Source organism: Cervus elaphus, chromosome X (assembly GCF_910594005.1).
Source record: "Cervus elaphus chromosome X, mCerEla1.1, whole genome shotgun sequence".
Classification (NCBI taxonomy): Eukaryota; Metazoa; Chordata; class Mammalia; order Artiodactyla; family Cervidae; genus Cervus; species Cervus elaphus.
Window position 1 is genome coordinate 126,451,832 of NC_057848.1, and position 23,419 is coordinate 126,475,250.

The 23,419-nt window shown below is 40.0% G+C and overlaps 1 protein-coding gene across 5 annotated transcripts in view; it reads right to left on the reverse strand.

Moving 5' to 3' along the window:
- Positions 1-1,460: 1,460 nt before the first annotated feature.
- HEPH (hephaestin) overlaps positions 1,461-23,419 on the reverse strand; it is a 156,853-nt gene continuing 134,894 nt past the window's right edge. For 4 of the 5 annotated variants that reach the window (XM_043896303.1, XM_043896304.1, XM_043896300.1 and 1 more), the window contains 6 exons: positions 14,553-14,659; positions 12,494-12,719; positions 9,933-10,072; positions 8,452-8,614; positions 5,190-5,234; positions 1,461-2,409 (listed from right to left, as the gene is read on the reverse strand). In XM_043896303.1, the coding sequence (XP_043752238.1) occupies positions 2,177-2,409; positions 5,190-5,234; positions 8,452-8,614; positions 9,933-10,072; positions 12,494-12,719; positions 14,553-14,659 (914 nt within the window). In that variant the 3' untranslated portion in view covers positions 1,461-2,176. The remainder of the gene's footprint in view (positions 2,410-5,189; positions 5,235-8,451; positions 8,615-9,932; positions 10,073-12,493; positions 12,720-14,552; positions 14,660-23,419) is intronic. The other variant, XM_043896301.1, reaches the window with a different exon arrangement.

Sequence of the window (23,419 nt, forward strand, 5' to 3'; positions counted from 1 at the left end):
AGAAAAAATATATCGCTGGTTTGTTTCCTCCTACTGCTTAAGAGAGATAAAAATGTCTGGGACTTGCAGCCTATTTCCTCTGTTTGGAGACCCCTGGCCTTCCTGCCTGTTACCCTCTCAGTCTCAGATTCATGACTGAGACCAAGATAACAACCTTCCAGCTGCATACAAATTACAGCTAATAATTGAGTAGAGTTCCCAGAGTGGACTGGGTTTTCAATAACCTTCATGATAATAGTACACCAACAGAGTTCTGTTAATTCCATTGATTATGCAATGGCTAAAATACCCTAATTTGATTTTATCACTAACAGTCCAAATATTCTCCCACCTTCACCCCCGATCTGTTTCTGAGATTTCCAGTAAAACCTGTCACAAAGCCACTGATCACAGTAAACCAAGATGAATGATAGACTCTGGCCTGTGTTTTACCATCTAACTTTCAACATTATTTAGCAACTCAACACCATTTCTGTGGGTTTCTACACTTAATCTTCAAAGGGTTGCTAACTTGGCAGATAAGTTTGCTGGAAAGACAGAAAGAGAGAAGTTGGATTCAATATGGATAATGAATGATGGAGATTAGTGGACTTCCCATGATACAGAAGGATGAAGCAGATATTTGGATTTAAATAGACGAAGGCTTGAATCCTCACTCAATTTTTAGCTGAATGGCCTGAGGTAAAAATCACTTTCTCTTATCATTTGCTTGCTTAAAAGTACAGGAAAAATGTCACCCTGATAGAACTAATGGAAGTCAAATGCAATTAGGTATTAGATGCTTTGTAAAATATAAAGCACAATGCATTTCAGTTATTGTTTTCACTGTCCTGATGCTTCTCCCATTCTCTATTTGTCATGTAAAATGGTATAATGGATACCACAGTAAGAATGGGCCAGCTTATCCCATCCCTACTCTCTCTCTTTTCTGTGTTCTCTGACCAAGGTTTTAGAGAGTCTTGAAGTTGTGACAAAGGAATATTGCTTTAAATTACCAGAGGAAGGACTCTGCGACCCCATCCATGGGATTTTCCAGGCAAGAGTGTTGGAGTGGATTGCCATTTCCTTCTCCAGGGGATCTTCCCGACCCTATTAAGAGGCCCCCAAAATTGCAAGTAGATGTTTCATATCCCCAGCTACCAAAAGAGCTCACTAGATCTGTGCTCTCCTCTCCTTGCCCAGTGTAAAGGTTTGAACCTAGTTTTAGTCTTCTATTTCCCTCTGGCAACATTTCCTAGCATCTAGGATATTTGTGGCACTTATGGATTTTGAGGTCTCCTCTGGGACAGCTTCTTCACTTCCCAAACACAAACTTGAAGCATCCACAAAGGATAGGCAGACCCATTCTATGCCCACCCCTAACCACCTCCACCAGTCTCACCAAGTGCTCTCTTTCAGCAACAGTCACAACCTTCAAGAGACCACAGAGACAATCAAAATCAACAAGTTCACTCTTCTGGTGTAATAACAAGCACTTTAATATGTAGAATCTTCTGATGAAAGCATGGAGAGGAAACTCAACATTCCCTTCAGTGCAACTGTACCAAGAACTTGGAATACTAGCTTCCTGAGGAGTTTCTGTCTCCAGAGGTTGTAGCTGCTCTTGACAGCAATATTGCATTTACCCACTTAACAAAAATGGTCCACTCTCAAGAAAAGTAAAAATACAATTTGGATCTTTAAATCCTACCTTACTCATTCCCCATTACGCTATGTTCTTAGTCTTTAGATGTGGATTATTGTCACAGTTCACTTAGCCTCGGTTCAGAATAAACTTGCCTAAGTTCTGGAAAGCAGTAGCAACTTAATCTTAATGAACTTAATGAACCCTAATAAACTTAATGAACCTTACTTTTGGCATCACTTTGTGAGAAAATGTTTCCGTTTTTAGTAATTACCAGATCTTCCAATTGTCAGTGGGTGATGTAATCTAGCTGTTGAAATTTGTGATAAGAGATTCTAGGGAACTTAGCCCCAGGTGCCCAAGTGGAACAAAGAAACTAAAGAAAAAGAAAGAATACAATTTCAACACAAATAAATAAGTGAAGAAATACTCAGATGAGTTTGATTCCTTCCTCTGCTTTTTCTACAACCCATACCCTTTAAATGTATGTCAGCTGCTAGTCCATGGCCTGCTGAGAGTATATTCCAGATAGGCAGTTCCAAGATCCAGCTGTTACTGCTTGAGAGACAGAAGCTTGAAGCTGTCATCCAGGATGGACCTCCTGTTGCGCCGTAACTTTCTCTGACGATGCTGGTACCACACCACACCGCCAAGAACCAGAGCAATGAGCAGGAGAATGACACCCATGACAATCAAGACAGAAGTCAGCATCTCGATATCCTTTATAGAGATCTGCATGCCCAGCATCTTCACATTGCCTTCTCCAGTGTCTCTGGGAATTGCTACTGAAATAGAACAAGAGGAAAATGGGAACCATGGGCTGGAGAGTACTCTTAAAAGGCATATTTTATAATCAACTCTGGAAGAGAAGAAATAAGCTCATTCAAATAGGATAGAAGAACTGTTCTTAAACTTCAAAAGATCAGCCAATGATGATAGACTCAGTTACAGGGAATCAACGTAACAAAATGCCATAGTTGAGAAAATCCTTAGGAAGCACTGAAGCTCCAATGCCCCCATTGAAGGAACTAAGACTCAGAGTGAGAAGGGCCTTGACATACTTCTTAAAATATATAAAGGCTTATGATGTAGCAAAAAAAGAATTGGTTTGCATGGCTTCAGATAGTAGAACTAGTAGTAGTAGGTAGAATCTCCTGAAACGCAGTTTGACTTAGTTATCTAGCTTATCAATACTCACTTTTACAATTGGGCCATGATAAGAGCCTGCCACTGTTCTGTCTGGTCTCTTGCATGTTTGAGTCATCATAACACTGATGTCATATTGATATTTCTAGGTGAAATATCTAATTTTCTTAGTTCCTGGCATATAAACTTTTGATGATCCCCAATTAGCCCATGGAGTAAAGCTCAGACTCAAATCAGACATTCCAACTCTCACAATCAGGTTCTAACCTATCCTACTCTTAATTGCTACTCTTCAGCCACAACAACTAATTCCTTGTTCTGCAGAATAGGTGAGCCTTCTTTCAGGCTTTCAAGATTTTCTCATGCTGCTCATTCGCCTGAACAACTTTTCTTCTTCCTTGCCATTCTATCACCAGCTTAAACATTATAGGTCTCAACAAAGCTTTCTTCAATTCAGCTAGACAATTAATAATGTCCATGTCTCAGTTTAGGTTATATTCATGTAAAATATTAAAATGCACACCCCACAACTTAGAAAAAAATGATAGTCTTCTATTTGGTGTGCCCAAAGCACCTGTACTATTTGTAATCCAACAGTTTACTTGCTAGGACCAATTGACCCAAGCCACCCTCAATTCTGGATTTCTGTCTCCTCTTTTATAAAATGAGGATAGTAACTATGCTTAATTTTAATGTTTATTGTGAGGTTTGAGTTAATATTTACAAATATTCAACATAGTTCTTGGAAGATAGCAAATGCACAATGATTGATCAGTTGTTACTATTTCCCCCACCTTTAAAAATAATATATAGTATCCAGAACTACAATTATTGTTTCTGTATCTCATTCTACTTTGAATCTCCTTGAAAATAGTGATTATGTCTTATTATTTTGGTGTTTCTGGCAGTCAGCATATGTTTGATGAATGTATAATTGGATGAATCAATATTCTTACAGAACTGAGAGAAGATGTAATAAAATGAATTCAGTCAGAAGCTGGGAAACATCCTGGTCTTGAGTTCACATTCCACCACTTACTTACTTCTCTTGTGACCTTGGAAAAATCACTTTCCATCTCTCAGTTTCTCATGTAGAAAATATTGGACTTCTGTAGATCACCAGTTCTGAGGGGTTTTTCTCACTGTTCAACATTTTAAAACAAGCAAAAGCTTATGAAGATGTATGCTTGTATGTACATACTGGTATGTACAAATGTATATACAAATGCATGTACAAAACATGCATGTGTGTGTGTGTGTTAGTCACTTAGTCATGTCTGACTCTTTGTGACCCTGTGGACTGTAGCTCACCAGGCTCTTTTGTCCATGGAATTCCCTAGGCAAGCATACTGGAGTGGGTTGCCATTTCCTTCTCCAGGGGATCTTCCTGACTCAGGGATTGAACCCAGGTCTCCTACATTGTGAGCAGATTCTTTACTGTCTGAGTAACCAGGGAAGCCTGAAAATATGTATATACATACACATATATATATATATGGCACTCTGCTTTCTCTGCTTCACCTTTCCACCCCCTAATCCCTGGAGGACATACCCTAGTTTCCTGGTTGACTGTTTATAAGATACTTAGGCAGATCATTGTTCAGTCAATAAGTTGTGTCCAACTTTTGTGACGCATAGACTGTAGCCCTCCAAGCTTCTCTGTCCATGGGGTTTTTCCAGGCAAGAGTACTTGAGTGGGTTGCCATTTTCTTCTCCAAGGGATCTTACCAGACCAAGGATTGAACCTGCATCTCCTGCACTGTCAGGCAAATTCTTTACCACTGAGTCCCCTGGGAAGCCCAGGCAGGTCATCAGGTGTTTTCCAAATAGAGCTGAAAAATTTCCAGACTGAACTGAAGATCTCTAACATCTGATCTAGACCTTCATAACTTTTTGAATATTTCTCAGTTTAGATACAAATGAGGAAGAAAGTAAAGTAATTATTTGAACCTAGCCTAGATAGGACAAGAATCTCTGTTTTCTTGAAGTGTAGAAATGGCTGGTCCCAAAAGTCAACTATTTAGTATTCCATAGATTGAATAGTATTTGTCTTAGTTTCACACTGTTCTTGTGGGGAATTCATATCTGTTCTATAGCTCCTTTATGCACAACTCAGCAAGACCTTGACTTTTCTTCCCCCTCACACATTAGGTGAGAGGCTAAGATAGCAGCCTTCAACTGGAGATGAGGCCATTTTCCTCAATTAAAGTGGTTGGGCATGGGGGTCAGACAATAAATCTGCTGAGAGAAGCTTAACCTTAGATTTCTTGCATCTGAAGTCTTAAATAAATCTCAGGGTTCTTCCTGTTAGCATTGTGGTACAGCTTTCAGTCATGTGAAACCCATTTTCTAGAGGCACTGCACCTTTCCCTGAATGCATGACATATATAAGTACTCAATCTGTGTGTCATTCCCCTACCTTTTCCAATCTCTTCAGGGATGGTGGTGGTAGTGCTTAAGTGTTCTGGAGGGAAAAAAAAAAGAGGTTAGTCCTATTATTCTTCCTACCTATTCACAGACTTGTTATAGGAGGTTAGCATTGACTAGAGGGAACTCTCTGTGATATAGTAAGCAAAATGGAGGTGACTGGAATTAACTAGCTTGTAGTCAAAGTCAGTATTGGTATGTGGATTTGATTTTTTAACATTGATACAAATATGAACAAGTGTATAGGCTTGGAAGTCCAAAAGGTAAATCACCACTCTACCAATATTTACATATTTACTGGCACTTTATCTTCATTATTGTTATTTTTGCCACACTTTTCCAGCTTTCCTTCAGGAAGCCCCTACTCTTGGTCAAACCCATCCCTCCCTACATATTAAATCTCTCTGACTATTTCTTCCTCTTCTTGCTTTACAGGGGCTGAACTCTTCTCTGAGGACAATATTTCCTTTGCATCCTCTCAATACTATCTTGAGATTACTTATTATTCATCCCCTTTTTGCAAATATACATGTCTTTTGAGGCTCATTATTTGGCTAGAAAAAACCATAACCACTTCTTATCACTGCTACCTAGCAGTTCTCTTCATTCATGGAAGTCTTTGGTATGTGGCTCAGTCTTTATTGTCCTCAATTCCCGCTGTGGGTATTGACCTATCTAACACTCAAGTCTCACAGTTTTTTGACCTCTTAACTCCAACAAATTTTGAATATACTCTAACTCTGGTCAAATTGCCCTAATTATGCAGAACTGCTTCATCTCAAATGTCTAACAATGCTCTGCTATTCTATGTTCTAATGCTACTTACTCCATTTAACCTGTTATTTTATCCTCTCATGAAGAGCTTTAGCTCTTGGACAGTTTAATTTTTTTCCCAACTCACCAGCTTCATCCTGTTTTTCCTTCCATTCCTGGTCAACAACTCCATTGTTTATCACTTCAACTACTAACTTACCTGGACCATTATAATCATTTGCTGAAGCCCCAGTAACTATATTTTCTTTTATATATATCCTGAATGCTGGTGGAGAAACATCATACAATTGTAAATATAAGTATTCTCTTTCTTTAAGTATAAGTAAGTATTCTTTGGGTACAAATTTAAGTCTTCGAAGCTGATTGGCAGTAATTAACTTATCTTCCACCACTCAGAGTAACTTTTGCCCCCACTTCCAAGAGTGGTTATTTCAAATCTTTGTCCACTTTTCTCAAATCCCTTACCCTCCCATCTGTCTTTCACTTCATTACAGATGAAACACAGCCCATCAGACAGAAATAGTCTACCTTTCTGTCAAGCCTCTCACCCAAACCTACACATTGATCCTTTCCTCTCTCCTTTTAGTAGAAAAATGACCTTACTCCACTCTAATCTTATATTGTAGCTTTGGCTTTCATCATCTGCTTCTTCCACAGGAAGTTTTTTCCAACAATCAGTCTTTTATTCCCTATCTGCCTTCAGCTCTTCTCTCTGGTTGACCTGGTTAGCTCATATGCAACTGGAACAATATCACATACTATAGGGTGTCAAACAAGCAAAAGGCAAATAGGTAAAATTATCGACTGGCTCATTATTAAAAAGAGGTATGAGCTAGTCTTGTTTATGGAAGTTCTTGATGACATGTATTGATGCAGTGTCTTATCTAGTAAATGGTCCATATTTGAGATGACCTGCCATTACACATGGAGACAGTCTATTTCTCTGGATCTATAGGATCTTGATGATACAACAACTCACCACTTGACTTTGGTTCTAAGGACTGACAGAACACACTAAAGAATTATATGTGCTTGTCTGTGAGGTAGGTAGTAGTATTACAGCAGTAGCTAGAAGACACATTCTAGCAGTATGTTACCAGAGAACAAAGTTTTCCAAAGATATAGGAAATGATAATGTACAATCATTTGTCTTCTTTCCTGGGGTTAAATGGCAGAGCTGTATTTTCTACCATGGTTGGATAGTCCTATTCGAATGCCTAAAGACATTTTCCCACTTTCTATTCATGCTGATAGAATGCCAGTGGCAAGGAGTCCCAGAATACCTACCTCAATATTAAGTGAAGTGAAAGTGAAAGTCGCTCAGTCATGTCCAACTCTTTGCGGCCCCATGGACTATACAGTCCATGGAATTCTCCAAGCCAGACTACTGGAGTGGGTAGCCCTTCCCTTCTCCAAGGGATCTTCCCAACCCAGGAATAAAAGCAAGGTCTCCCGCATTGCAGGTGGATTCTTTACCAGCTGAGCCACAAGGGAAGCCCAAGAATACTGGAGTGGGTAGCCTATCCCTTCTCCAGGGGATCTTCCAGACCCAGGAATTGAACCAGGGTCTCCTGCATTGTAGGCAGATTCTTTACCAACTGAGCTATCAGGGAAGCCCCTCTCAACATTACCAGTTTTCAAAACAGTGTGACTTTAAATAAAAAACATAAATAAATAAATAAATAAATAAATAAATAAAACCTCCCTAGTGTGACTTTAAATAAAAAACATAAATAAATAAATAAATAAATAAAACCTCCCTGAATTTCTGTGGGCCCTAAGAGTTTCTATTGGGCCTCTTGGGAGGGGAATAATGATGAGTACTGGATTCAGGTTAAGAGGAGTAAGAAGTGAGACTCAACCCTTTAATGGCCCAAAGACCCAAAATTCAACACAACCTACTGTTCTATGTTCTTGGTGATGAATAAAGATTGGTAAAGAAACTACCCTGGCTATTACTTCTCTATATAACAAATATAGGAAAACTTTTTACCACCCTTGGTAGCATCTGTCTGGGATTAGTTGTAATTGAAGGCTAATTATCTCTTTTCAGCCTTTGACAGTCTCCACAAAACAAACCAATTAAGGGGTAGCTGTTGGAATTATATTTCTTCTTTTAGAAAAAAAAATAACTCATTAACAACATTCCTTGAACTAGCTAGTACCTAATAAATTCTAAAGTAATAAGTTTACATACAAATTAAATGTGTTAAAAGGAAGCAAATCTATACTAAACATCAATGCATAGAGCCCAGTCAGTTTCAGGCTGAGTCAATTCATATGAGCTCAATAGCTGTTGAAGAAATTAGGAGGAGCATGAGCGGAGGAGCAACAAGGTTAAGAGAACACCTAGGGGATCGGTTCTGTTTTAAAACCTGGTACTTATTGGGATCAGAAGACAGATGCAAAAGACTTCTTGGGATTTTTCTGGTTCTTACAGACTAGATACAGCACTAGAAGATGGCATAGTTAGGCTTTACCTCTTTGGGACAAGACTGTAAAGATGGTCTCCATGCCAGCATGGACATGGTCAGTAACATGACAGTGAAGCAGCCATGTCCCAGGGTTGCTGGCCACCATCTCCACAACCTCAAAGGTCCCTGGAAACAAATCCACTACATCTGCCCGGTAGCTCTCTCCACTCTGCAAAAGAGATTGGTGGTGGGAGAGAAAAAGTGAAGGATATAGCAATCATCTCAGAGTTTATAGAAAGTATAAGGCTTCAGTATCCACATTAGGTAAATAGGACTCCAAGAGAGCAGCTAAAAGATTCTACCTTATCCATCTTCTCTATGAATCAACCCACACAAACTGACTCAACAGAGGAGATTCTTTCTTCCTACTTTTCTAAAAGTGACCCAAAGTAAAACCCATTCCAGCTCTCATTAGGGGGCTAACAACTAGTATAGCCATACATTTTAGCAGGTTTAAGCCTTGACCCCTAGGAAAAATCCATGTATATCCTTTAGAAATAAAACTCAGTTTGCTTTATCTTCCATGCCACCACCTTTATCATCATTTCTAAATCTTTTATGTTATTCAGTCACTAAGTTGTGTCCAACTATTTGAGACCCCACTGACTTCAGCATGCCAGGCTTCCCTGTCCTTCACTATCTCCCAGAGTTGCTCAAACTCATGTTCATTGAGTCAGTGATGCCATCCAGCCATCTCATTCTCTGTTGCTCCCCTCTCCTCCTGCCCTCAATCTTTCCCAGCATCAGGGTCTTTTCCAATGAGTCAGCTCTTCGCATCAAGTGGCCAAAGTATTGGAGCTTCAGCTTCAGCATCAGTCCTTCCAATGAATATTCAGGGTTGATTTCCTTAAGGATTAACTGGTTTGATCTCCTTACTGCCCAAGGGACTCTCAAGAGTTTTCTCCAGCACCACAGATTGAAAGCATCATTTTTCAGTGTTCAGCCTTCTTTATGGTCCAACTCTCATATCCATACATGACTACTGGAAAAACCATAGTTTTGACTATATGGACCTTTGTCAGCAAGTCCACTCGTTAATGCCTACAACTCTAACCACTTTTCCTAACACAAAATCTTCAAAACCCACATGTTGTCCAATGTAGTTCCTGAGTTGAAGTTCAGGAATGGATTAAGGACTTTTAGAGATCGTGACACACTTCTCTTAAAATTCTTGCTCTTAGGATGACTGCTCACCGGGCCTCAAGCCCCTGACTGAGATCCGATAACATTTATTCCTTCGGTCTTCTTATCCCATAAATGAGCCACTCATTTCTTCTATATCGAAGGGGAAAGATAAGGCTTGGAGGACAATGACTGACCTTGGGACACAAACCCAAACTAGATTTCTCTGCTCAATACTCCATGTACAATACCTTTCCTCTTTTAACTGATTATTATCTTGTTTCTTGCTTTTCTCTTCTTTTTAAATGAATATCAAATCACTCCTATAATCACCCCTGAGGGACTCAGCCTTCTTTCCAGCTCACCTGGTAGAGAAAACTTTCTGCATGGAAATGGACAGTGTGTAGGTCAATATCTTGTCCCATTGCCATCATGTACCAGGCCACTCGTTCTCCTTGGTACATTGTAAGGCCCATGAGGTTGGCATAGAGCTTTCCATTAATGGCTGTAAGAGAAGAAAAAGTATTTTGTATATTTCATTTCGACTTACACTGCCACTACCATAAAGATAATCCTTATCATCTCTGATGACAGCAGTATCCTCCTAGTTTCTCTCTTTTCTATTCCATTTGTCCCTCTCTAATCTATCTCCCACATTGGTACTATAAGAGTGGTCTCTCTAATAACTAGTATGACCATGTCATTCTGCTGCTTAAAATACCTTAATAGGTGCCCCCCCCCCCCCCCGCACAAAAGATCAAGTCCATGACTCCTTAGACCAACAAGGTCCTTCAAAATATAGTCCCAAGCTTTCCCAGATGTGTCTAACACTATCTAACATATTTCAATTAGGGTAATTTCTTAACCATCCCCTATTTTGGTCCCTTATTCATGTTCTTTGTGTTCTTGCTCATGTTTCTGATCTTCCCTCTCAAAAATTCTTCCTTTTACTGATTTTTTCAAAGCCCATTCACACTTTCAATTCTTCTAACAATAGTTTCCTGACTTTTTTCCTCTTAGTACCCCTCATTTGCTGCATCCCCTTCCACATCTAAACTCCTCCAGTACTATCTGTATCACTCTTTGGAACTCACTAGACACTGCCTTCTACATGCATCTATCTTTTAATTTGTGGAATTTCATATCCCCAAATAGGTTGAAGGTTTTTAGTAAGCAGGAAATAAATGTATATACTATAATACTGTACTTGTATTATTCAGAACACCAAGCAGACACCTGATCCTACAATATATGTTAAAAAATACTTGTCACATTCTTGGAATTAATAATTATATTAATGCATGGGACTCCCAATCTGCTTCTTCCCAGGACACATCTCATGCTCTAAAGATAATAAACCATTCAGCACTGTGTTCATTCACACTTTTAAGAGTGTACCCAGGATACACTTGTCCACTTTTAATATTCTCATAGAGGGAAGATAATTTATACTCTTCATCCAAGAGAGGAAATAATGGAAGGAACATTTATAACCTGTCTATTTACTTTTGTCAAATTTTTTATTTGAGAAAGGAACTAAATATACTCAACTCAGCCCCATTCTGAATCTTCTCTCTCTTAGATCAGACCACAGGAAGTGATGCAAACGGATTTGTTATTCCATCATGGGGAAGATTTTGCCCCTGTAAAGAAGGAGGGCTGTTTTTTTTTTTTTCCTCTATGTCAATAACAGGACAGAAAATCTATCCATTGTTGGTGGAGTATTAGGAGGCCCATTTTGCTGCAAAACTAAATTCAGTTTGCAACTAGCTTTCTCAGTAAGTTCACATTTGATCTTAATTAAGCATCTATGTCTCTTTCTCAATTAGCTCAGAAATCTAGAAGGGAAGTAAGGGTCTTATTTATTTTCCCTCAGACTCCAACATTACTTTTTTATCTCTAATGCCCACACTCAGAGAGTATTCAGTAAATACTTCATAGAGAGGTAGATTGATACCTGAAGAGTTGGATGAATAAACACTTAAACACCGGATGGAAATGAACATTAGCCAAACCCCTACATGAGCAAGATCTGTATCCTCATTCCATTTGGCTTTGGGCAATTTATTTCTCAGATTTGAAAGGAGCTAAAAAGTCATTCTGTAAAGTCTGTGAATCATCAGATCCAATGTGAATCACTCATATTTCCATCGAGGGGACATAGCCATAATTTGTGTGACAATGAGAGACTACTTTTGAGTTCCAGTAAAGTCACTATCAAAGCTGCAATTTACCCTCAAATCAAAGAAATATTGCACTACTACATTCCCCTGCACTTAAACTCTTCCTCTTAGTTGAGATTTTCTCTATTTTTTAAAGATACACAAATCTGTAGAACAAAGGAAGGTTTGGGTGCATAATTTCCCTCCAAAATCCATTTGAGCATCAAAAAAGTTCTTATTTGTAATATAACCCAGTATGCTGCTCTTTGAGGCTCTCTCTCCAATCCTTCCATCTGTAGATATAACCATTGTTTCAAAAATAGATTAAAAGACAAGCTGCCCTTCATTTATCTATATTAGAATCCACTGAGAAAACATATCTCAGATTCAGAGTGGCAAGGAAATAAGATAATATCGAGAAACTAAATTCAGAATTTTTAAATAGAGAGGCCCTAATAAGCCAGGGCACCAGGTACATTAAGGGTCATAAATGTCTGCCTTGCACTCTCTAACAGGTTAAAATGTGTTCATGTTACCACAGCAACTTTATAGAGTCAACTTCCTGCTTTCTGAGCACCTGATCTAACTTGAACCACATTATAGATAATACTGTAGTACTAGACATTCCTTCTAATGTGTCCCCATTCCACCTTCCTAACCTTTCAGAGATTATGTTCCCTTAGGTTGTGATGGGCCTATCAAAAATATCTCCATGAAACCAGTAAGAATTTCTTTGGAAATAGGATACGTTTCTTTCTACAGACCATGCATTTTATTGCTCTCCAAGAAAGTCTCATCCTGCAGGTTAACACGGCCTGGATCCTGGGACCCATAAGTTTTCACATTCTCCTCCAGATACCAAGACTTGTTCTCATCAAAAATCAAGAATAACAAGGCAAATTCTCGGTCCATGTCACGTCGTCCTCCGTAGGGCTCCAGGATGCCTTTTCGGCAGATGGCCAAGGGTCCCACCAGGCCACTGTACATGTCCTGAGGATAGGGAAGGAATGAACAGATGGAGTTGTTCCTGGGCAATAGGTGCTCTACAGGGAGATAGGCTGACATCCAAGCCCACTGTGTCCTCAGCGCTTTATCATAATGCCTTGTATTTATAAGAGGCTCAACTATATTATCTGAATCCATCCTCACAACCACCTTGGGGCACAGGTAAGATATGCTATCTCACCTATGATTTATCTCTGCTGGAATATTCATTGATCTCCAAACCCACCAATCACTTTCACAACCCAGTGCCTTTTCTCAGGTTGTTTCTTCTTCATTGTAATGCCCACTCCTCCACCATATCCCTTATCTTATGTTATACTACTATTCCATTTTTAAAGCTCAAAGTACATCTACTTATCATCACATTGCCTTCTCTAGTTTCCCTTTCATTCTCTCCTCCAAGCAGAATGAATCAGACTCCCATAGCACTTCCTATTAAATAGTTTTAAGTAGTTGCTAACACTACGCTATGTTTAAAATGTGTGTGTGTGTGTGTCTGTATATATATATATACACACACATATATGTGTGTGTGTATATATATGTATATATGGCTTCCCGTGTAGCTCAGTCGGTAAAACATCGGCTTGCCATGCGGGAGAGACCTAGCTTTATTATATATTTTACTTATATTTTATATATTCAATGCTAATATTATGTTTATATTCATCTATTCCCCACAGCTATTATAGATCACACTCTTTTAAGATGGGAACTGAATCTTTTATTTTTATTTATTTATTTAAAAATTTTTTTTTCCATTTTTTTTATTAGTTGGAGGCTAATTACTTTACAATATTGAAGTGGGTTTTGTCATACATTGACATGAATCAGCCATGGAGTTACATGTATTCCCCATCCCAATCCCCCCTCCCACCTCCCTCTCCACCCGATTCCTCTGGGTCTTCCCAGTGCACCAGGCCCGAGCACTTGTCTCATGCATCCAACCTGGGCTGGTGATCTGTTTCACTATAGATAATATACATGTTTCGATACTGTTCTCTCGAAACATCCCACCCTCGCCTTCTCCCACAGAGTCCAAAAGTCTGTTCTGTACATCTGTGTCTCTTTTTCTGTTTTGCATATAGGGTTATCATTACCATCTTTCTAAATCCCATATATATGTGTTAGTATGCTGTAATGTTCTTTATCTTTCTGGCTTACTTCACTCTGTATAATGGGCTCCAGGTTCATCCATCTCATTAGAACTGATTCAAATGAATTCTTTTTAATGGCTGAGTAATATTCCATGGTGTATATGTACCACAGCTTCCTTATCCATTCATCTGCTGAGCCAGATGTCAGTAATCACTTATTGAGAGCCTACTTTCTCCTTTGGAGAATCTTTTATTTTTATCATCAAAAGAGCCAGGTAAAATGCCTAAAATGTAGTAGGCTCTCAATAAGTGATTACTGACATCTGGCTGTTGATGGGTGGCTACACAGATTAGCTTTTTCCAGATGAGAAATGAATGAGACAGAATGACTTGCCCCAAATCAATCCAAAGATAAGACAGAACCAAATTTGGGCTAGAAACCCAATCTCTTGACAACCAATTCTAAGTTCCTAAAGTCATAACATACTGCCTTATACTATCCAAGAAGAAACAAGGAAGAAAATCCTCAGAACAAACATGGGTGCTACCTAATCATTTTATCTCTCCTTCTACCTATTAAAATAAGCTCGGGATTTGAGGAATTTCCTCCAGTCCCTGGACTTCAGTACTAGGCTCTTTACCACATCTGTTTAATAGCTTCTTTTTGCTATGCAGTCTGCCCATTTCTGAGACATCTCCAAGAAGCCAATATTGTCTTTACCTTGATGGGATCCACTGCAGAATAGTATATCCAAGAAACACAAGCAGAATCATTGAGACCAGGGCCAGATCTCTCTGGAATGTTCCATTGGTAAGTGAGAACCTCACCTAGAAAGGATAACAGAAATCTCCAGTTGGACCAGGTAAGAAATGTCTCCCAGTTCCCAGGTATCCCTAAAAGACTGTGACAGGTGAGTCCCAGTACTTCAAGATATTTCTCCATCATTTCAATACCAGTATTCATTTTATTTTTGTGACTTTATTTTTCCCCCTCCTGGGATACCCTCAGCTTCTCTTTTACTGTCCTTGTCTTTAAAGATCCAGGTCCAATCTTCTAGTAAGGCAGCTCTGCTACTGTTCTCCCTGTTTATCATGTCCTTCCTTCTTTAACTCTGTTCTGATCTCCTTTTCCTGCTGATGCTTCCTAAATGCAGCTGTTCAAGGTTCTGTCTCTAGTCCTCTTCTCCTATTTTTCCATATGCTCCCCATGGAAGCTTTCAGCCATCTTTCTGATGTCAGTTTTAATTTCTGTGTACTGATGACTCAAATAGTTAGCCAGATCTTTCTTGTCATTAAGCTGTAATCCAAAACTTTCAATCATATACTGGAATTTTTTATTTATGTATTTAATGGGATTAACAGAAATGAACTACCATGTATAAAATAGGTGAGCTACAACAATATACTGTATAGCACAAGGAATCATAATTATGTAATAATACCATACAATGGAGAATAATATGCAAAACACTGAATCACAATGCTGCATATATGAAGTTAACATAATTTTGTAAATCAAAGTTACTGGATGTCTTTTGAAAGTTGACCTGACAACACATAAAAAACTAAAATTGTTATGAATTCACCTTCCTCCTTTGGAAAAAAAAAATGCTATTACTCAGTCTGTACTCCCAGTATCTAGTGATGACATAAAAATCTTCCTAATTACCCAGATTCAAAAATTGAGTTTACTTTGAGTTTACTTTACCCACTCTCATGCATTTAAAATCCAACTAAATGACAAGTCTTACTGATTGAACCTCTACATTATATTTTATAACCATATTCTCTTCCTTCCAATTCCTGATATTTTCGCTCCAGTTTAGATGCTTATTTTAAAGACTGGACTAATACAAAACTTCCTAACTTGTTTCTCTGTCTCCAACTCTGACTCTCTTCAATCCATCTTCCAATTGATACCATATTAATCTTATAACATCTTTTTTGAGGTATTTTCAAACCAAAAAATTCACACATGTAAAGAGTACAAATCAATGATTTTTAGTATATCCATAAAATTTTGCAATCATCATCACAGTCAGTTTTAGGAATATTATTACCATTAAAAAAGTCCCTGTACTCCTTAGCCTCATTCACTAATCCATCTCACACCCAAGCCCTGGACAACCACTAATCTACTTTATGTCTCAATAGTTTTATTATTCTGAATACTTTATACAAATCAGATTATTCACAAGTGATGTCAGGAAGATAGCAGACTAAGGAGATCCCAATACTCACTTCTCCCTACAATAACCACCAAAAGAAGGAATAGGCAACTATAGATTGATGTAATAGCTCTGAGAGAGTTCCACAACACAAAGAAAGTGTAACAACCCAGTGCAGCAAAATAATTGAAGATAGGCAAATAAGTAAATGTAAGAAGTATCTTACCCACATCACTCCAATCTGGCACAGCTAGGAATCAAGAGATAACCCCCATGGCTGAAAAAGACAGCAGGAGAATGCCAGCAGCCCTCACTACCAGACTGTCTTTCTTTACACTCACCTTTCAACTGAACTTGGAGTCCACACCTCTCTGACACCTCTACAAGAAGGAACCACCAACATTCTACCACAACTCAAGAAGCTGTAGCTTCTCTGCACTCTATGAAGGAGCAGCCATCACCTCAACCTCAAGAAAAGCCTCCCCTTCCTTCCTTCCAAGAGAGAGCCACTGCTTTGCCCCCCAACCCAAGGAGCCACAGCCAATTGGTCCTTACTCCAAGAAGCTTTAGTTGTCCCACCTCCAGCTCCACAAGGAATAACTACTGATATGTCACACCAGAGAAGGAATTGTTACTGCTCCACTCTCCTAAAAGAAACCATCACCCCTGCATCCTCCTGAAAAGAAGCTACTGCTACTCCTTGCCTTCCCATATCCATAAAGAACTGCAACCCTCCTTCCCCCTCCATTTGACAAGGAGCCATCAATGCTGCCTTTGCTAGAAGAAGTCAGTGCTGCTCTGCATTATGCCAGAAGAAGCCCCAACTGTTCCTTATGACCCCACGAAAGAACTGCTTCAACTCCCCAACCAAAGAGACACTGCCACTTAGCTCCCCCCAAAAGGATCCATCAACACCTAACTCCTCAAAAATGAGCTGCTGATGCACCCTTTCCCAACAGACACTTCACCTCTGTGTTCTCCCAGGGAAGGAGCCATTGTTGCACTAATACTATTACACAAGGATCTGCTGCCACGCAGCCTTGCAAAAGGATCCAACTCTACTCTGGCTCCCCTACTCAGAAGGAGCCACTGCTGCTCCACTTCCACCAGAATAGCTGCCACTTACATCTTCTCCCCCAACAGGATATGATCCTCTGCTGAGACACCACCACTACTGCAGCAGTGAGTGGCCCACATAATTCTGGAGCCAAAGCTATTTCTGTGCATCACAGACACAGCTACATGTGAACCCACATGTTGGACATAGTGTCAAGAGGAGTGCTCTCAGTCATAATTCTGCCCCATGGGGGAAAAAGTGAACAGAAAGACCCAAGTAGTGAGAGTGTTAATAGCCGTGGAAGGGAGGGAAGATGTCCCCAAGCAGCAGGAGGAAATAAAACTGCAAGTGACAGACTTTTTTTTTTTTTTCTTTTCTTTTCAAATTCTGTGTTGTCATGATGACACCTGGTACCACCTGAACTTAACTTTATCTCAAACCTTGAGCTAACCAATGATTTTTTTCTCATGGAAATGTCTTCCTTAGGCTATGTTAATGAGCTAGGTATTTGCTTGGAAATCTGCCTTTTTTCAAGATTCATGTCAATTGTTTTATGGCCCAGGATGACTCACCTTGTGCCAAGGCTATCTCAAAGAGCATGTTGTGGGTGAGGGGCCTGGTGCAACTCTCTCAGTTTTGAGGTGTTTCCTTTCTCTAATTAGAAGCTTGTTAACAGGTATATAACTCCTTGGTAAAAACTCGCAAGGGGGCACTCTCTGTCCCTTTCTGATGTCTATGTCAGAAGCTTTCTCTATCTATTTTTAACTTTAATAAAACTTTATTACACAAAAAGCTCTGAGCAATCAAGCCTTATCACTGGCCCCGGATCAAATTTCTCTCCTCTGGAAGCCAAGAATTCTGGCATTGTTCACAGCTCTCATCAGCAACCTTTCAGTAGCCTTTACCACTGAGGACTCCCAATAGTTCTTGTCACTATTGTGGACACCTGGAGACTTAGTTTCTGAAGATCACTGCAGTATTCAGCTGATGGAACTGTATGTAGGCTATACCAATGTGCCCTCCCCAGAGTCAGAGCCAGTGCTGAACAATCACAGAGTCAAAGCTATCATACTCTACCCAGCTAGCACCACTGCATCCAACTGTAGGTGAAGCTCTTTCCCCATGGAAGCTAGTTCATAAAGTTTGGAAGAGATGGTCAGTCTTTCAAAAGTGGAGATACCACTGCAAAGCTAGAAAAAAGTGAATGATTAAGGAAATATGACACCACCAAACACCAACAAAGGAATATAGTTTTCCAGTAACCAGCTCCAACACAATGGAGATCTAAAATTGCCTGAACAACAACAAAAAAAATTGAATTATTGTTTTATAGAGTTCAGTGAGCTACAAGAGAACACAGAGAGACAATTTAACAAAATCAGGAAAGCAACACATAAACAAAATGATAAGTTCAACAAAAATAATAAAGAATCAAACAAAACTCTGGAGCTAAAAAAATATATGTAGTGATCAGTTCAGTTCAGTTCAGTCACTCAGTCATGTCTGACTCTTTGCAACCCCATAGACTGCAGCACACCAGGATTCCCTGTCCATCACCAACTCCCAGAGCCTACTCAAACTCATGTCCATTGTGTCGGTGATGCCATCCAAACATCTCATCCACTGTAATCCCAATCTCCTCCGGCCTTCAATCTTTCCCAGCATTAGGGTTTTGTTTTGTTTTGTTTTTCTAAGAGTCAGTTCTTTGTTCAGGTAGCCAAAGTATTGGAGATTCAGCTTCAGCATCAGTCCTTCCAATGAACATGCAGGACTGATTTCCTTTAGGATTCACTGGTTTGAACTCTGTGCTGTCCAAGAGACTCTCAAAAGTCTTCTCTAAGACCACAGTTCAAAAGCATCAATTCTTCAGTGCTCAGATTTCTATATAGTCCAAATTTCACATCCAAACATGACTACTGGATAAACCATAGCTTTGACTAGAAGGACCTCTGTTGGTAAAATAATGTTACTGCTTTTTATATGCTGTCTAGGTTGGTCATAACTTTTCTTCCAAGGAGCAAGCATCTTTTAATTTCATGATTGCAGTCACCATCTGCTGTGATTTTAGAGTCCCAGAAAATAAAGTCTCTCACTGTTTCCATTGTTTCCCCATCTATTTTCATGAAGTGATGGACCTGATGCCATGATCTTTGTTTTCTGAATGTTGAGTTTTAAGTCAAATTTTTCACTCTCCTCTTTCACTTTAATCAAGATGTTCCTTAGTTCTTCGCTTTCTGCCATAAGGGTCGTGTTATGTGCATATCTGAGGTTATTGATATTTCTCCCAGCAATCTTGATTCCAGCTTCTGCTTCATCCAGACCTTCATTTTGCATGATGTACCCTGCATATATGTTAAATAAGCAGGGTGACAATATATAATCTTCCATACCCTTTTCCCAATTTGGAACCAGTCTGTTGTTCCATGTCCAGTTCTAACTGTTGTTTATTGACCTGCATGTATGGATGTGAGAGTTGGACTATAAGGAAAGCTCAGTACTGAAGAACTGATGCTTTTGAACTGTAGTCTTGGAAAAGACATTTGAGAGTCTCTTGGACTGCAAGGAGATCAAACCAGTCCATCCTAAAGGAAATCAGTCCTGAATACTCATTGAAACGACTGATGCTGAAGCTTAACTCCAATATTTTGGCCACATGATGCAAAGAACTGACTCATTTGAAAAGATCCTGATGCTGGGAAAGATTGAAGGCAGGAGGAGATGGGGATGACAGAGGGTGAGATGGTTGGATGGCATCACCGACTCAATGGACATGAGTTTTAATAAATTCTGGGAGTTGATGATGGACAAGGAGGCCTGTCGTGCTGCAGTCCATGGGTTCACAAAGAGTCAGACATGACTAAGCAACTTAACTGAACTGAACTGAGATGAGTGCAAATGTGCAGCAGATTGAACATTCTTTGGCATTGCCTTTCTTTGGGATTGGAATGAAAACTGACCTTTTCCAGTCCTGTGGTCACTGCTGAGTTTTCCAGATTTGCTGGCATATTGAATGCAGCACTTTAACAGCATCATCTATTAGGATTTGAAATAGCTCAACTGGAATTCCATGACCTCCACTAGCTTTGTTTGTAGTGATGATTCCTAAGGCCCACTTTACTTAGCATTCCAGGATGTCTGGCTCGAGGTGAGTGATTACACCATTGTGGTTATCTGGGTCATGAAGATCTTTTTTGTATAGTTCTTCTGTGTATTCTTGCCACATCTTCTTAATATCTTCTGCTTCTGTTAGGTCCATACCATTTCTGTCCTTTATTGTACTCATCTTTGCATGAAATGTTCCCTTGCTATCTCTAATTTTCTTGAAGAGATCTTTAGTCTTTCCCAGTCTGTTTTCCTCTATTTCTTTGCATTGATCACAGAGGAAGGCTTTCTTATCTCTCCTTGCTATTATTTGGAACTCTGCATTCAAATGAGTATATCATTCCTTTTCCCCTTTGCCTTTAGCTTCTCTTCTTTTCTCAGCCATTTGTAAGGCCTTGTCAGACAACCTTTTTGCCTTTTTACATTTCTTTTTCTTGGGGATAGTCTTGATCAATGCCTCCTGTACAATGTCACAAATATCCGGCCATAGTTCTTCAGGCACTCTGTCTATCAGAGCAGATCCTTGAACCTGTTTGTCACTTCCACTGTATAATCGTAAGGGATTTATTTAAGTCATACCTGAATGGTCTAGGGGTTTTCCCTACTTTCTTCAATTTAAGTCTGAATTTGGCAATAAGGAGATCATGCTTTTGAACCTTTGTTTTGCTGAGCCACAGTCAGCTCCTGGTCTTGTTTTTGCTGACTGTATAGAACTTCTTCATCTTTGGCTGCAAAGAATATAATCAATCTGATTTCATTATTGACCATCTGGTGACACCCATATGTAGCGTCGTCTCCTGTGTTGTTGGAGGAGGGTGTTTGCTATGACGAGTGCATTCTCTTGGCAAAACTCTGTTAGCCTTTGACCTACTTCATTTTGTACTCCAAGGGCAAATTTTCCTGTTACTCCAGGTAGCTCCTGACTTCCTACTTCTGCATTTCAGTCACCTATAATGAAGAGAATATCTTTTTTGGATGTTAGTTCTAGAAGGTTTTGTAGATATTCATAGATCCATTTGATTTCAGCTTCTTCAGCATACTGGTCAGGGCATGGACTTGGATTACTCTGATATTGAATGGTTTGCCTTGGAAACAAACAGAGATCATTCTGTTGTTTTTTGAGATTACACCCAAGTAGTGCATTTCAGACTATTTTATTGACTATGATGGCTACTCCATTTCTTCTAAGGGATTCTTGCCCACAGTAGTAGATATAATGGTCATCTGAGTTAATTTCACCCATTCCAGTCCATTTTAGTTCGCTGATTCCTAAAATGGCAATGTTCACTCTTGCCATTTCCTGTTTGACCACTTCCAATTTGCCTTGATTCATGGGCCTAACATTTCAGCTTCCTATGCAAAATTGCTCTTTACAGTATCAGACTTTACTTCCATCCCCCATCTCATCCACAAGTCAGTGTTGTTTTTGCTTTGGCTCTGTCTCTTCATTCTTTCTGAAGTTATTTCTCCACTCTTCTCCAGTAACATATTGGGCACCTGTTGACCTGGGGAGTTCATCTTTCAGGGTCATATCTTTTTGCCTTTTCATACTGTTCATGGGGTTCTCAAGGCAAGAATACTGAAGCGGTTTGCCATTCCGTTTTCCAGTGGGCCACATTTTTGTCAGAACTCTCCACCTTGATCCGTCCATCTTGAGTGGCCGTACATGATATGACTCATCGTTTCATTGAGTTGGACAAGGCCATGATACATGTGATCAGTTTGGTTATTTTTCTGTGATTTTGGTTTTCATTGTATCTATCCTCTGATGGATAAGGATAAGAGGCTTATGGAAGCTTCCTGATGGGAGAGACTGATTGAGGGGGAAACTGGGTCTTGTTCTGATGGGCGGGACCATTTTCAGTAAATCTTTAATCCAATTTTCTGTTGATTGTTGGGGTTGTGTTCCCTCCCTGTGGCTTGACCTGAGGCCAAACTATGGTGGAGGTAATGAAGACAATGGTGACCTCCTTCAGAAGTTCCCATGCATGCACTGCTGCACTCGGTGCCCCCAACCCTACAGCAGGCCATCGCCGACCCACGCCTCCACTAGAGACTCCTGGAAACTCATGGGCAAATCTGGGTCAGTCATTTGTGGGGTCACTGCTCCTTTCTCCTGAGTCCTGGTGCACCAAGGTTTTGTTTGTGCCCTCCAAGAGTCTGTTTCCCCAGTCTTGTGTAAGCTCTGGCATTTCTATGGTGGGGTTAATGGCAACCTCTTCCAAGAGCACTTATGCCATAGCCAGGTCTGCTGCACCCAGAGCCTCTGTCCCTGCAGCAGGCCACTGCTGACCCGTACCTCCACAGGAGACACTCAGACACAATTCTGGCTCAGTCTCTGTGGGTTGGGCATGTGTTTTGTGTCCTTCCCTGGTCTGAGCAGCTCAGGTGACCAGGTGCTTGGCGAGCACTCTGTCCTAGGTGGGCCATGCATCTTAATCAGCTCCCAGGTCCTGGCCATTAGATTTCCCAGATGCACCATGAGAGCACCATCTCAGGTGTGCTGTATGTCTCCTCTGGAGAGCTGATCTTAGGCTGCGACCCTCCTGGTGGATGCCAACCATACAGTATCTCAGGAAGTTATGGTTAGCAGCTGGGAGCCTGCTCACAGTTTGGTGGAAGATGCAGCAGCCCCTTGCCTTATGGCTTTGGCTGTCACAAGCCTACCTTTCTGCCTCTGGGCGGGAGTGGGTAGGGAGGGGCTGGTTACCAGCGGCTAACTCTCCTTTGATATTCACTCAATCTTTTGTTCTGTGAGCAGGCCAGGCTGTGCTTTAGGTTGTTAGGTTACAGCCTTTTGCAGGAAAGTTCTTTTTTCTGCAGTTGTGGTTAGGCGTGTATTCTGTGTTTTGTTTGTTTGTTTGTTTTGTTTTGTTTGTTTGTTTTGTTCTGTTTTTTCTCCCAGTTATGTTGCCTTCTAAGATTCCAAAACTCCCTATAGAGCTTCTGTAAGAGAGTTTCCTACTGTGTGGAAACTTCTCCTCCTTCACGACTTCCACCTCAGGGAAGGTCTCCATCCTTAACTCTTATGTCTCTCTTTTTGTCTTTTATATTTTGTCCTACCCCCTTTTGAAGATAATGGGCTGCCTTTCTGGGTGCCTGGTGTCCTCTGTCAGTGTTCAGAAGTTGTTTAGTGGAAGTTTCTCAGCATTCAAATGATCTTTTGATGAATTTGTATGGGAGAAAGTGTATGATAGGAAAAGGGAAAAAAGATTGATCAAGCAAAAGAGAGAATCTGTGAACTTGAAGATAATTAATTTG